Below are 14,882 nucleotides of genomic sequence, written 5' to 3' on the forward strand. Positions count from 1 at the left end.
CTTTTACTTTAAAATTATTATATATTTTACCTCCTTACTTACTTACTTAAATTTCCAAATGACATCCTGCTGTGTAGCTGTTATTACTAGAACTTAACTTTTCTTTAAGAAAGAAAAAAAATGAGAATATGAGATAGATGAATCATGAAGTAAAAAATATAAGTCAAACACTATGAAGGACAATTAACTAGAGTACTAGAATTTTGCTTTATCAAATATTGTTTAATGGGCCTCCCTGGTGGCGCAGTGGTTGAGAGTCCGCCTGCGGATGCAGGGGATACGGGTTCGTGCCCCGGTCTGGGAGGATCCCATATGCCGCGGAGCGGCTGGGCCCGTGAGCCATGGCCGCTGGGCCTGCGCGTCCGGAGCCTGTGCTCCGCAACGGGAGAGGCCACGACAGTGAGAGGCCCGCATACTGCAAAAAGAAAAAATAAAAATAAAAAAAAAAAAAAAAAAAATATTGTTTAAAGTATAAGTGGAATTGTATTTGACTGGCTTTTTGAAATATAATTACATTGCACTTTTGGCACTAGATTTATGTATTCTATTTTAGTTATTGAAGTGTGTGTGTGTGTGCATGCACACATGCATGCGCACATACTGATTAATTAGCTTTGGGTTGGAGCTTTGGGATGTATAGCTTGAAAAGGCTCCCCAACTGATTACTGAAACACGTGTCTGATTAAGAATCACCACTTTACCAAACAGATCTAAATTAAAGAGTTATTGAATGAAGACACAAATCAGTCTACCTGCTGGATCATTGTGGATGACTTTCAGTGCAGTACTAACTTATCCAATTTATCTAGTCCTTCTAAATGGTCCAATAGCCTTTACACACTCAGTATTGGAACTTAAAAAAAAAAAACTTGCCAGCGCACTCCTTACTCTTTTCCCTCCCTCCATTTGGATGTGATAGGGATGCAAGAGCATGGCCAAAGCCTCATTTCCTACTCCATACATCTGTTCTTTGCACTACTGATAGATTTGGCTGGCAACAAATGTGAAATTTGACACTTCTTAGATGATGACTTGATTGTTGATAAATTCTATTTTAATATAGTTCTCTTTTTGTGTGTAGTAAAATATAAATAATATAAACTTTTCCATTTTATCCCTTTTTAAGTGTACAGTTCTCTTACATTATATACACCCACATTCTTGTTGTTGGGTGTTTTTTGTTTTATTAAAAAACAAACAGAAGTTTAATAACGTGTACTTCCTGTATACACAGAGGATAACCCAGGAAAGCCAAGCAACTCTCAACAGTGGCCCAAGCCACCACCTAAAATATACACCCACATTGTTGTGTAACCATTGCTACTATTTCCAGAACTTTATCATCTCAGAGAGAAACTCTGTATCTATTAACCAGTAACTCCCGATTGCCTTCTCTCCCCCCAGACTCTGGTAACCTCTATTCTATTTTCCTGCTTTATGAATTCGCCTATTCTAGATAACCTCTTATCATACAATATTTATCCTTTTGTGTCTGGCTTATTTCTCTTAGCATAACAGTTTCAAGATTCAGTTATGTTGTAGTATGTATCAGAACTTCATTTTATGCCAGAATAGTATTCCATTGTATGTGTAACTTACATTTTGTTTATCTTCTATTGATGGACCCTTGGGTTTTTTCCACCTTTTGACTGTTGTGAATAATGCTGATGTGAACATTTGAGTCCCCAAAGTCAAATCTTTGGGGTATATACCTCAGAGTGGAATTGCTGGGTCACATGGTCATTCTATGCTAAACTTTTTGAGGGACTGCCAAACATTCTTCCACAGTGGCTGTACCATTTTACATTCCCAGCAGCCATGCTCAAGGCTTCCAGTTTCTTTACATCTTGGCCAACACTTATTCTTTCCTGTTTTTTTTTATAATAGTCATCCTAGTAGGTGCAAAGTAGTATCTTGTGGTTTTGATTTGTTTCCCTAATGACTAATGATGTTGAGATTTTTTTTCATGTGCTTAATGGCTGTTCTTTGGATATTGAGTCTTTTGCCCACTTTTAATTGAATTTGTTGTTGTTGAGTTGTAAACATTCTTTATATATTCTGAATATTAGACCTTTGTCAGGTATTTGCCAAATCCAGGATTATAAAGATTTTCCCCTGTACCTTCTTCTAGGAGTTTTTTAGTCTTAGTTCTTAAGTAAAGATCTTTGATCCATTTTTTTGAGTTAATTTTTATATATGATATAAGGTAACGGTCCAGCTTCATTCCTTTGCTTGTGGCTGTATCTAGTTTTTCCAGCACAGTTTGTTGAGGAGACTGTTCTTTTCCCAATAATTGGTCTTAGCACTTTTGTTAAAAATCAGTAGACCATATATGTGATATATGTGAGGTTTTCTGGGTTTCTGTTTCATTCCATTGGTCTATATGTCTATACTTATGTAGGTACCAGCCACATTGTCTCGATTCCCGTAGATTTATAGTTAAGTTTCAAAATCAGGAAGTTTGAGCCCTCCAACTTTGTTCTTCTTTTCCAGTCCCTACCTGGTGACTTTCTGTGGGTTTCCTAGAGCACTGCACTGTTCATTATGAAAAACTTAATGGGCAAAATTTTAAATTTTTTTCTAAAAGTTAAATTTATTCAATTGTCTATAGTCAACAGGTGAGAAGAATGGGAAATTATGGTCTCCAGATGAAGAGGTTTCCCCTGAAGTACTAGCAAAGGTAAATTTGTGTAGGTCTTAATAACTTTTATGTTGAGATAAAGAACATTTATGGATACCCTTTTTTTTAAACCTAACAGTTAATAAGCATTTTAAATGAGGTACTTTATTTTTAAATCAAAAGTTGTATGTTTCTCAAATTGTAGTTGTCATTGAGTTACTTACATGTAGGTATATGTCAGCATGTTCTTTAGACCTTCCTGCCTTGCTAAGATAATTTCAGTGAGACTGTTTTACATAGAGATTGTAGAATATTGATGCTCTGAAGCACCTCAGGCCTAGCCTCATTACCAATGTCTGTCTACAGGCATAAGAATATTAACTTGGCAAAAACAGATGGCTGTCATCATATTGAAAACTTCTGAAAGATGTAAATTATCCCTCAGGAAAGCTAATTTTTAAAGTGGTAGTCTTGGGATTTAAAACAAGACTTCTTCATTATCATCTTACTTGATTGATAATCTATTTCACCTTGAGTAGCTTCATAGTCCTCATTTATTCCATCAGTTCCTTTTTCCAGGTTGTCACTAAATATAGTAAATAATATCTACATTCTTTAGCTAGTTCTTGCATGTATTCCATAACAATCTTTTGAGTATAAGCCACCAAGCAATTATGGCTACAAATAATTATGAAATCTCCTAGTTTTTTAATCAAAATAGTTTTTCAGTACTACAAAAAATATTACAGTCTAAATAGTTATTTTTAATCACTGTAATCAGTATAGTTTAGTTATTTTTAAACAATATATTTTTAAATGATTTGAAAAGCAATTGTTCAGGTGTGAAGAGTCTGAATTCAAGGAGCCAGGCCTTGGGCGAGTTATCACAGTAATGTGTCTAAGTTGCCTTATTTATTGGAAATAAGAATACCTCTCTCGGGGCTTCCCTGGTGGCGCAGTGGTTGAGAGTCTGCCTGCCGATGCAGGGGACACAGGTTCGTGCCCCGGTCCGGGAAGATCCCACATGCCGCGGAGCGGCTAGGCCCGTGAGCCATGGCCGCTGAGCCTGCGCGTCCAGAGCCTGTGCTCCGCAACAGGAGAGGCCACAACAGTGAGAGAGGCCTGCGTACCGCAAAAAAAAAAAAAAAAAGAATACCTCTCTCATAGAGTTGTTTGGGAGATTAAATAAAGTCATACATGTGTAACTCTGGGGAAAGTACCTGGCATAAATTAAACAGAATAAGTATTAGTTCTCATTGTTATTATCCTATAGACTTGTTTAATAAAACATGTCTTCCGGCAACTAAGTAATCTCACTAATCTAATTAACATAAATTAATCTTCCCTTTAAGTGGAATTTTAAGTTGCTTTCTTTTTTTAGCATGTTAATATTTTATAGGTACAGGCAATTAAACTTCTGGTAAGGTGGCTGTTGGGTATGAAAAACAACCAGTCTAAATCTGCCAATTCAACTCTTCGGTTATTATCAGCGATGTTGGTTAGTGAGGGTGACCTGACAGAGCAAAAGAAGATCAGGTGAGATTTTTCTTCCTTCCCACAGGTTTTTTTAGCTCAAGATGTTGGTAGAGCTTACATAGAAATTATTTACTTAATATTGACTGTTGTAATTGCTCTATGTGCTTTGTGTTTAAATTTTACATACTTATTTGGGGTTTATATCTGAATAATGATCATGTATTTTTCTTCATCCCTAAAGACTGACCTTTTTCCAGTAAATTTTTAGTCATAATCACTACAGCAATGTTACAGTTAGCTTCAACATTTGAATCAGTTAAACAAATATTTGTTGAATTACTACTCTTTGCAAAACACTACGAAAAGCATTGCAGCAAAAACAGATAAAATTCCATTCCTGCCTTTAAGGAACTTACCCTAGTATAGTGATTGAACAAGTAGAGTGTCTTGATGCCACGAAGGGAATAAAAATTTCAGTGTAGGTTCAAAGAAGAAAGAGATGCAGCCTCCTGATGGTTTGCAGAAGACTATACAAGGTTCTGCAAATGCCAAAAAAAAAAATTTGTTTCATTTCTACACCTGTTCACTCTTCAAATCTGTGAAATCACCATTTCTTCTTTCTGTTCCTTTTAAGGTGAAAATAAAAGCCAAATTTTTTATTTACTAGGGTCCAGCTGAAAAAAACTGAAAGATTCTACTTGTGTTGGATTCTTACTTTAAAATTTTTGTTAGAGGATAGATTTAACTATTTATTTATTCTTTCAGTATTTATTGAGCACTGTCATGCCAGGTACTACCAAGCCTTTTAAAGATACAATAATCTCTCCCTCTAAGGAATATGCATTCTAGTGGAGGAGATAGGAAATGCACAATTACAGTAGAGATGCTGAATGCTCTGATAAACTGAAGAAAACAATCAAAAATTATTTTTATCATAAAATAAGCCAAGGGTAGCTTTGCATGAACAGATTGAAGAGTAGGGATAATGAGAAGTTTTAAATTTGGGGAAACTATGTACAGTGTATAGCAAAGGCTTAATAATGAGCTCTTACAAATCAATGATAAATAGGATCCCCAATAAAGATGAAGATTATATATTACCAGTTTACCTTTAAAAAAGTGTCTGACATCACTATACAATAAGTACAATTTTAATTTAAGTGGAACCTCTTGTCTGTCAAATCAGCAAAAAGTTTTTTAAGCAATCAGCACTTCATGGGATCAGGGAAATGGGTTCCCTCATAAATCCTGTGAATATAAATGGGCACAGTCTTGGCAGGACAGTTTGGCATTTTGTTTCTAAGTCCTTAAAAATGTTATCCATTGACTCTTTTTTTTTTGACTCTTTATTTTTACACTCAGGAAATTATAAAAGAATCATACAAAAATACATATACAAACATGTTCTTTCCAGCATTTTTTATCATCACAGAAGATAGGGGAATGGTTAACTGTGGAACACACATGTTATGAAATATTATGCAGATCTTAATTAGATGTTATGTATCCCATAGTTTAGCTTAGGCTCTGGAATGAGAAACTTACTCAACTCTACCTATGCTCCATTTACTAGCTGTGTGAACTTGTATAAGTCACTTTCCTAAGCCTCAGTTTCCTCATCTTACAGAGTTAAGTACACAAATAGTAGCATTAATTTTTTTAATTCCTGAATCATTTGCCTCAGAAGCCATTTGAGTGTCCCTCATTGTTACCAGTGCTCAGCTTGATGGTCATGTGGTCCAAGAGTGCCATGTTTTCTCCTCCTGTACGCTAAATAATAGTCCCTTGTGGATTCAGGGCAGCTTTCCACATTTCCTAAAGTCTTTGAAATATCAAAGCTGTGTTATGTTCCCTATAGCAGTTGAAGTAAGAAGACTATCCTTTCACCACTTCACTGTCACGTTTTACCATTTAGGTTATAAAAGTTGACTGGGTGTGGGTGGGAGTGCCTGGACTCCCTAGATTCCCTTGGAAAACTTCCTGATGCAAAGGAAAGTCTGCCTCAGAGACTAGTACCTGAGAGAGACTAGCTCTCACCTCCATATCCTTTCCTTTTAGATATTTGTCTGATGCCTCCCACTTTCTGGTACAGGTCACCTCCTAATTCATAGCCCCCTCCATTTCATCAGACATTTGTAGGCTTAAGATTGATTTCTGTTATGTCTGTGTAAATATGTGTATGCATTTAAAAATTGTGGGAAATACAATAGATTTTAAATAAGTGATTTTTAATTTTTCAGGTTTTTTTAATATCAGGTTTTCTATGATGAATGTGAATGCCTCTTAAAATGAGAAATACAGTTCCTAATGTAAATGTTTCTTGCTAGCGTTGCAGTTAGTGCTGTTGTACACGTAAGCAGAGTTGCTTAGCTGTGGTGGAAGATCTAAGCTAGAGTGTAACTAAAAATGAAGGCAGACATAAAAAAAGAATGAAATTTTGCCATTTGGAACAACACGGATGGACCTGGAGAGTATCATGCTTAGTGAAATAAGTCAGACAAAGACAATACTGTATGTTATCACTTATATATAGAACCTAAAAAATTAAAAGAAACTAATGAGGACTTCCCTGGTGGTACAGTGGTTAAGAATCCGCCTGCCAATGCAGGGGACACGGGTTCGAGCCCTGGTCCCGGAAGATCCCACATGCTGCAAAGCAACTAAGCCCGTGCGCCACCACTACTGAGCCTGCGCTCTAGAGCCCGTGAGCCACAACTACTGAAGCCTGCGCGCCTAGAGCCTGTGCTCTACAACAAGAGAAGCCACTGCAATGAGAAGCCCACACACTGCAGAGAAGAGTAGCCACACTCGCCACAACTAGAGAAAGCCTGCGTCCAGCAACAAAGACCCAACACAGCCAGAAAGTTAATTAATTGATTGATTGATTAATTAAAGAAACTAGTGAATATAACAAAGAAGCAGACTCACAGATACAGAGAACAAACTAGTGGTTACTGTTGGGGAGGGGGAGGGGCAAGATAGGGGTACAGGCTTAAAAGGTACAAACTATGTATAAAATAAGGTACAAGGATATATTTTACAACATGGGGAATATAACTAAGATTTTATAATATAATTGGAGTATAATCTATAAAAATTTTGAATCACTATGTTGTACACCTGAAATTAATATATTATAAATCAGCTATACCTGAATAAAATAAATATAAAAATTTTAAATGAAGGCAGATAAATTTAATATCAGATAGTCACAATGATTTGAGCCTTCTGCCCTGTGTTGAAGGACTCAAAGTAACTTTCCCATATTTGTACATTTTGTCATTTTAAGCATAAATTATGCTAAAGACCTTAACAGTCAAAAAGGGATCAAAGAGTTTTGTGAATGATAATGGTTATAGGAAATGTTTATTTCTTTTTTGTTTGTTTATAGTAAATCTGATATGTCTCGCTTGCGATTAGCTGCTGGTAGTGCCATAATGAAGCTTGCTCAGGAACCTTGTTACCATGAAATTATAACCCCAGAGCAGTTTCAGCTCTGTGCGCTTGTTATTAATGTAAGTAACAATCTTATTTTTGTCATTTACTTGGCCTTCAAAGTTAAATTTATTTACTTTCTATAGATTACAGATCCATTTGCTCTATGGATGTATGCACAAAAGGGATTGCTATTATTACTATTCTAACCAGTTAACTCCCCAAAATTAAGTTATTTACTCCCTCAGTATAATTATCTTTTTTTTTTAATGAAGACATTAAAAATGCTTAAACTGTCCTTTTGTAAATGTTTGCCAATTTTTAAAAACTAAACTAGGGGTTTTTGTCATGGTTTTAAAAGTACTAATACTTCTATTTAAGTATTTTTGGTTTTGTGCTGCTGTAGGATGAGTGCTATCAAGTAAGGCAGATATTTGCTCAGAAGCTACATAAGGCACTTGTGAAGTTACTCCTCCCATTGGAGTATATGGCGATCTTTGCCTTGTGTGCCAAAGATCCTGTGAAGGAGAGAAGAGCACATGCACGACAGTGTTTACTAAAAAATATCAGTATACGCAGGGAGTACATTAAACAGAACCCCATGGCTACTGGTAAGTAATTTTCAAAGTGCTCAGTGTGCAGATATATCTTGTCAGTGTATCAATTTGTGGAGGGTTTTATTTCATATATTTCTATTATAGTTTATAATAACACTGGGACTTTTATAGAATGCTGTTGTTGTAGTTAAGATGTAAGTAAAATCTAAAATCCTGGTTTGTGAGTCCTATTTATAATGCATAAAACTGTTTGGAGGAACTGTGTTTTTTCTTATGGAATCAGCAGTGTGGCTTGATTTGAACACATTGCTCTGATGTCAGAGAGTAAAGAATTACTTTCCTAGCTTTGCCAGGGACTCAATCTTAAATTATCCTTTGTCTTCAGTAGCCTACAAAATTGAAAAAAGTATTTCAGTATCATCTAGATGTCATGTTGCCTCTAATTTAGAAATAACTGAGGGAAAAAATGTTAACTGAAGCGGTTAGAACGTAAATTAGGGAGGGATTTTTATAAAGGCTATTATTACTATTGTTAATAATAATGTTTTCACTTCAGAGAAATTATTATCACTGTTGCCTGAGTATGTAGTTCCGTATATGATTCACCTGCTAGCCCATGATCCAGATTTTACAAGATCACAAGATGTTGATCAACTTCGTGATATTAAAGAGTAAGTCATGTTGATTTTTAATAAGTCTAAGAATTATTTTTCCTTTTTAAAAAATGCTAAATTTTTTCCTTTACTATTCCCATTAGAATAAAAACATTTTTATGGTTTTATTCTTTTATTGTAAATTTTAAGTTTCATCTTACAAAATTGTTCCTACCTAATAAGTTCTATTTGGTTGTTTTGTTTGTTTCCTGTTTGTTTGCAGTTAGCTTTAGCTGAGTCTGAAATAAGTTGATTTGGTCTTTATCTTATTTTTACCTTTGTATTAAGATGGGCTTCAGTTACTTCAGTTTGATAATTTAGAAAGCCATGTAGTGAAAATTTCTCTCCTTAAAACTATACTTCAACCTCAAAAGATAATTCCTCAAAAATATGCACACACATACGAGATACTCTGTGGCAGGTCTGTGGTAATACAAAATTAGATTTGTTACACCAGTCACAGAGAGATTTGTCTCTAGTGGAAAGACAGGCAGGTAAACAATTGCAAAACACTTGTTTAAGAAGTGTTTTTATGTAAAATAGAACTTTATATATGATGCAGGGTGAGTGAACAAGTAGGAAGTAGCCTAGGCTTGTCTACAAATGACCTCCAAGAAACTTTAAAGCAATGTCTATTTTCCCATTGCTGTGCTTTTGCTTTGCACGTTTAAATTGGTTCCCTCAGGGCCTCCCTGGTGGCGCAGTGGTTGAGAGTCCGCCTGCCGATGCAGGGGATACGGGTTCGTGCCCCGGTCTGGGAGGATCCCATATGCCGCGGAGCAGCTGGGCCCGTGAGCCATGGCCGCTGGGCCTGCGCATCCGGAGCCTGTGCTCCGCAACGGGAGAGGCCACAACAGTGGGAGGCCCGCATACCGCAAAAAGAAAAAAAAAAAAAAATTGGTTCCCTCAGGGCTTCCCTGGTGGCGCAGTGGTTGAGAGTCCGCCTGCTGATGCAGGGCACACGGGTTCGTGCCCCGGACCGGGAAGATCCCACATGCTGCGGAGCGGCTAGGCCCGTGAGCCATGGCCGCTGAGCCTGCGCGTCCGGAGCCTGTGCTCCGCAACGGGAGAGGCCACAACAATGAGAAGCCCGCGTACCGCAAAAAGGAAAAAAAATTAAAAAAATAAATTGGTTCCCTCAGCTTGTATTTAAAGTACTATGTTTTTTCTGTGTGCGACATGAAGCCTTATCCCTAATCTTATTTGAGGTTGTAATCAACAGTTTATCTCTGCCTCCTGTAGCTCTTTCAGGAGACATAGGTTCTAGTCTCAGCTATCTGAGTAAAAACTTTACTTCTCTGCTTCAGTTGCCTTATCCATAAAATGCAGGATATGAAATAGATAATCCCTAAAATATCTTCCAATTCTAATTTCTGTTTACTTAATAAATATATTTTATTTGCAAATTCTTTTTCCTTTTTTTTAAAAAATAACTTTTATTTTGGGATTTCCCAGAAAGCACTTTCATAAAGTGAAAAAGTGATGTATGTATTTGCCTAGAACACAAGGTCTATGTTAAGGAAACTTTTTAGCCCTATTTCAGTTGCAAGGCAGTCATGTGAAAAAGGGATTAGATTTGCAAGAGGCAACAGTGATGTGGGAAAAGTACTGAAGTCGTTAGTTAGAATTGAAATCACTGGCACATACTTTTTGGTTCTATCTAGCATGCAGTACTTTTGAGTATCTTTAAACATTTCATTTTAAGTTACCATGTAATTTGAAGTGTTCACTTTTCTTTTTCTAGTTAAGGTGTACAGTTTCTTAAGGTATACAGTTAGATCATTCATTGAGATGTTGTTTCTTAACAGAGGGTGTTATCAGCTGTAAATTTCCTTTTTAGTACTACCAGTGCTGAATCCTATACGTATGGTATGTTGTGTTTTTGTTTTATTTGTCTTAAGGTATTTTCTAATTTTTCTTGTGATTTCTTCTTTGACCCATTGGTTGTTTAAGAGTGTGTGGTTTGGGAATTCCCTGGCGGTCCAGTGGTTAGGACTCTCCGCTTTCACTGCCAAGGCCCTGGGTTCAGTCACTGGTCAGGGAAATAAGATCTCACAAGCCACAAGGCCAAAAAAAAAAACCATAGGAATGTGTGGTTTAATTTCCATATATGTGTGAATTTTCCAGTTTTCCCTCTTTTATTGACTTAGTTTCATGCCATTCTGGTCAGAAAAGATACTTTTTATTAAGACTTGTTTTATGGCCTACCATACGGTCTGCCCTGGAGACTATACCGTGTTCACTTGAGAAAAATGTGTATTCTGCTATTGTTAGTTGGAGTGTTCCATATATATCTGATATCTGATTGGTTTATAGTGTTGTTCAAGTTCTTTCTTTTCTTTTTAGTCCCTATCTGGATTTTCTATCCATTATTGAAAATAGGGTATTGAAATCTGTTATTGTGGAAACATGTATTTCTCCCTTCAATTCTGTCCATTTTTGCTTCATAGATTTTGGGGCTTTGTTGCTAGGTTCGTATGTGTTTATAATAGTCATATCTTCTTACTGGTTTTACTCTCATCAATATAGTCCTTCTGGGTCTTTTGCAATCCATTTTGTCTAATTGTAAAATAGCCACCAGCTCTCTTTTGGTTACTGTTTGCATGAATATATTTTTTTTATCCTTTTACTTTCAAATAATTTGTGTTTTTATGTCTAAAGTGAGTCTCTTGTAGATAAGGTATAGATGGATCTCCCCCCCCCTTAATGTACTCTGCTTCTCTGCTTTTTAATTGGGAGACTTAATCTATTTTCATTTAAAGTAATTACTGATAAGGAAGAAGTTACTTATGCCATATAGCCGTTAGTTTTCTCTGTGTCTTACGTATTTTTTGTTACTTAATTGCTCCATAGCCTCTCATTTTTGTATTTACAGTTGACCCTTGAACAGCACAGGTTTGAACTGTGTGGAGGGTCAACACCCCTAACTCCTGTGTTGTTCAAGGGTCAGCTGTAGTTGTTTTTTGTAGGGAACCTTTTTGATTACTTTCTTTTGTGTATATTTTTAGTTATTTTCTTAATGATTACACTTAACATCTTAAAGTTGTAACAGCCTAGTTAGAATAATAGCAACTTAGTTTCATGAGTATAGAGATAGTCTGCTTTTATACAACTTTATTCCACTCCCTTTATATTTTAATTGATAAAATTATATCTTTATACATTGTTTTATATTATATATATATATATGATTATTATTTTATGCATTTTCCTTTTAAGTCATATATTTAAAAAGGAGTTACAAATCAGAAGTTCAGTAATGCTGGCTTTATATTATCTATGTGATTACCTTTACCAGTGTTCTTTATTTCTTACAGCTTCAAGTTACTGTCTATTGTTTTTTCGTTTCAGCCCAAAGGACTGAGTTTAGTATTTCTTATAAGACAGGTCTACTAAAAACAAACTACATTAATCTATTTTCCCCTTACAGTAGTCTCTTAAGACATTTACATATACTATAGCCAAAGAAGTATACATAGATTATCATCAAATGTTTTTTCTCTCCTGTTGATGTAGTAAAACAGTAAGTCCATGGTGGCTGCCTGAGAATCATCATGGGAACTTAGTAATAGGCTTTGATCCTAGATTTGTCGATGTAAACTCCCCAAGTGATTCTAATGTTCATCCTGATTTGGGATTCATTTTTACTTAGAAATTCAGGTGTCACCTTCAGACACTTTATGTATTAAATGAATATAAAGTAACAAGTAGAAAACAGCAAAGATGGTTTGAGATGTGACTATTTAGCTGAATTACTGTTTACTATGCACACCAGCCTCATAGCATGTGAAATTCAGAGTTATGTCACAGTAGAATTACATACAAATCTTAGATCTTCTCCATAGCTTGCAGATAGTCAAAGTGGCAAGACAGTGCTGTATGCTGGTTTGCTTATCATTGCTGGATATTAATACACGTTATATCATCTAAATGTTTATTAAATACCTATAGAATGAATCTCTGTGTGCCTCATGAAACTGTCAGGCTTTCTCATATTAAGCTATGTGTTCATATTTGTTATTTGTGATATGATTCTGTTTGAATTGCATATTATTAACAGTGTATTTCTATTAATCATTAGAGTTTTCTCTGTATTGTACTCTTATTATATTCAGACAACAGAACTTCCCAGTAAGCTATTAAATCCCTTAAGCAAAAGCACCTACAATCAGTCTCTTTACTAAGTGAATATGTTTGTCATTTAGGTGCCTATGGTTCATGCTTGAAGTTTTAATGACAAAGAATGAAAATAACAGCCATGCCTTTATGAAAAAGATGGCAGAGAACATCAAGCTAACAAAAGATGCCCAGTCTCCAGATGAATCCAAGACAAATGAAGTAAGATATATATTAGGCCAGTGGGTATTAAGATATTACAGGAAAAAATATTATGACCCTTGTCCCACTTGTTTTTCCTAACTATTACATAACAAAATATATTATAGAACGTTTATTAAAAATATATACTTAGTTTTTACTTTATTTCATTAAATTGAATTCTATTATTTGAAAAACATTTATTACTTTGAAAAAGATATTAAAACTTCTACAGAGCACAGGAATAAGAACTAGTAAAATTTACAACTATGCTGTCTTAAGAACTTTTTGTAAGAGTTACAGACAAGTAGATACTCTTTTTGTATGTTTCCTTTAGTTTGGTTTATTGTTTTAACATATACTTGGCATTCATGTTAAATTAAGATGAAGGGGTCTTTTTTGTTGTTGTTTACTAGGAGGCTACATAAGAAGAAATACAAATGCAGAATGTTCAAGGAATAAATAATAACCCCATATTATTGTTTTGATTTGATTTTATATATTGGTTAGAATTGGTGGTACTTGTGGTTATTTTTCACTACTAAAAGGTATATGTGATTTTTTTTTTCCTCCCTAGAAACTTTATACAGTGTGTGATGTGGCCCTGTGTGTTATAAATAGTAAAAGTGCTTTGTGCAATGCAGATTCACCAAAGGATCCAGTCCTTCCAATGAAATTTTTTACACAACCTGAAAAGGTAATTTTCTTCCCTTCATTTTTCTACCATACTAAACCTATTTAAATTTGTTACTATCAACCCTAGTGGCAAGTATTGGACTGTCTTGACTACAGAGTAAAAAAAAAAAAATACCTCTGTGAGTTTATCAAGAAATGGGAGATTGTCTTCCAAAGCCTGAAAAATATCATTCTCACCTTACAGAGTAGAGAATACAAATCAAGCTTGGTGGTGGTGTTCCTATGTGAGCTATTCCTTCTGGATATTTCTAATATGTAAGAGGAATTTTCAAATTTCTTAAATTGTTTTCATCTCATTAAAACACTGTTAGTATTTTTTCAGACAAGAAGTAAGCAAAATATTTGGTAGAGTATAAATATATATACATCTATATATGAAATAAAATATATGAAATAAAATGTTAGAATGAGTGGAATTGGTCTTGGCAATTGACAGACCTGGATTCGAATCAACCATTTCTAATTTGAGGGACCTTACACATGTTAACTCTTCTAAGCCTCAATGTCTTCACCTCTAAAATGCAGATGATAATACCCGTGAACAATTACTAATATACCTAGGTTTCTAAGAGTTTGTCACAAAGCATTTAATAAATGGTATTAATAATAAATAGTACATTTATTCTGCTGTCAGAAAATGAAGTTTTCCATGTAAGTAAATTTTTCAGCTAACTAAAGCTCTTTAAGTTTTTCCAGCTAATTTGGATTAAGGAACTTTTTCAAAAAGAATGCCTTTTATTTATTACCCACTTTAAGGTGGTATTTTAAAGTTTAACTTTCCTGTGCTTTGTTTAAAAAAATATCCTTAATATTTTTAATTGGAAAAAATAAGGCATTTAAAATTTTCAACAAAAATTTTAATCAGACTTTGATTTAGTACTCAGAATTTACTCTGCCTGGTTTTGATAGGAATAATAAGGATTGCAAAGTTACTTCTGTTCTAATTGAATTTACTGGTCTTTATAAATACTCCTGAGTGAGCTCTTGAATTTAAATTTACGTTATTGTTGACCCAGGGCTATCGTGACTGGAATAGTACCCAAATAGGATCTTCATACATCATCAAGAATTTAAATTGCTGTTTGTCACTACACCTAATTCTAACTGTTTTTTGTTTTGATATGAAAC

At 34.9% G+C, this 14,882-nt stretch overlaps 1 protein-coding gene across 4 annotated transcripts in view; it reads left to right on the forward strand.

Annotated features, from left to right (window-relative positions):
- The window catches only part of PDS5A (PDS5 cohesin associated factor A), a 131,529-nt gene that overhangs the window by 98,387 nt on the left and 18,260 nt on the right, over window positions 1–14,882 (forward strand). For all 4 annotated transcript variants that reach the window (XM_081251304.1, XM_081251303.1, XM_081251306.1 and 1 more), the window contains exons 22-28: window positions 2,612–2,680; window positions 4,020–4,156; window positions 7,488–7,611; window positions 7,938–8,142; window positions 8,645–8,759; window positions 12,947–13,079; window positions 13,636–13,755. In XM_081251304.1, the coding sequence (XP_081107430.1) occupies window positions 2,612–2,680; window positions 4,020–4,156; window positions 7,488–7,611; window positions 7,938–8,142; window positions 8,645–8,759; window positions 12,947–13,079; window positions 13,636–13,755 (903 nt within the window). The remainder of the gene's footprint in view (window positions 1–2,611; window positions 2,681–4,019; window positions 4,157–7,487; window positions 7,612–7,937; window positions 8,143–8,644; window positions 8,760–12,946; window positions 13,080–13,635; window positions 13,756–14,882) is intronic.

Source organism: Mesoplodon bidens, assembly GCF_964165515.1.
Source record: "Mesoplodon bidens genome assembly, chromosome: 1".
NCBI lineage: Eukaryota > Metazoa > Chordata > Mammalia > Artiodactyla > Ziphiidae > Mesoplodon > Mesoplodon bidens.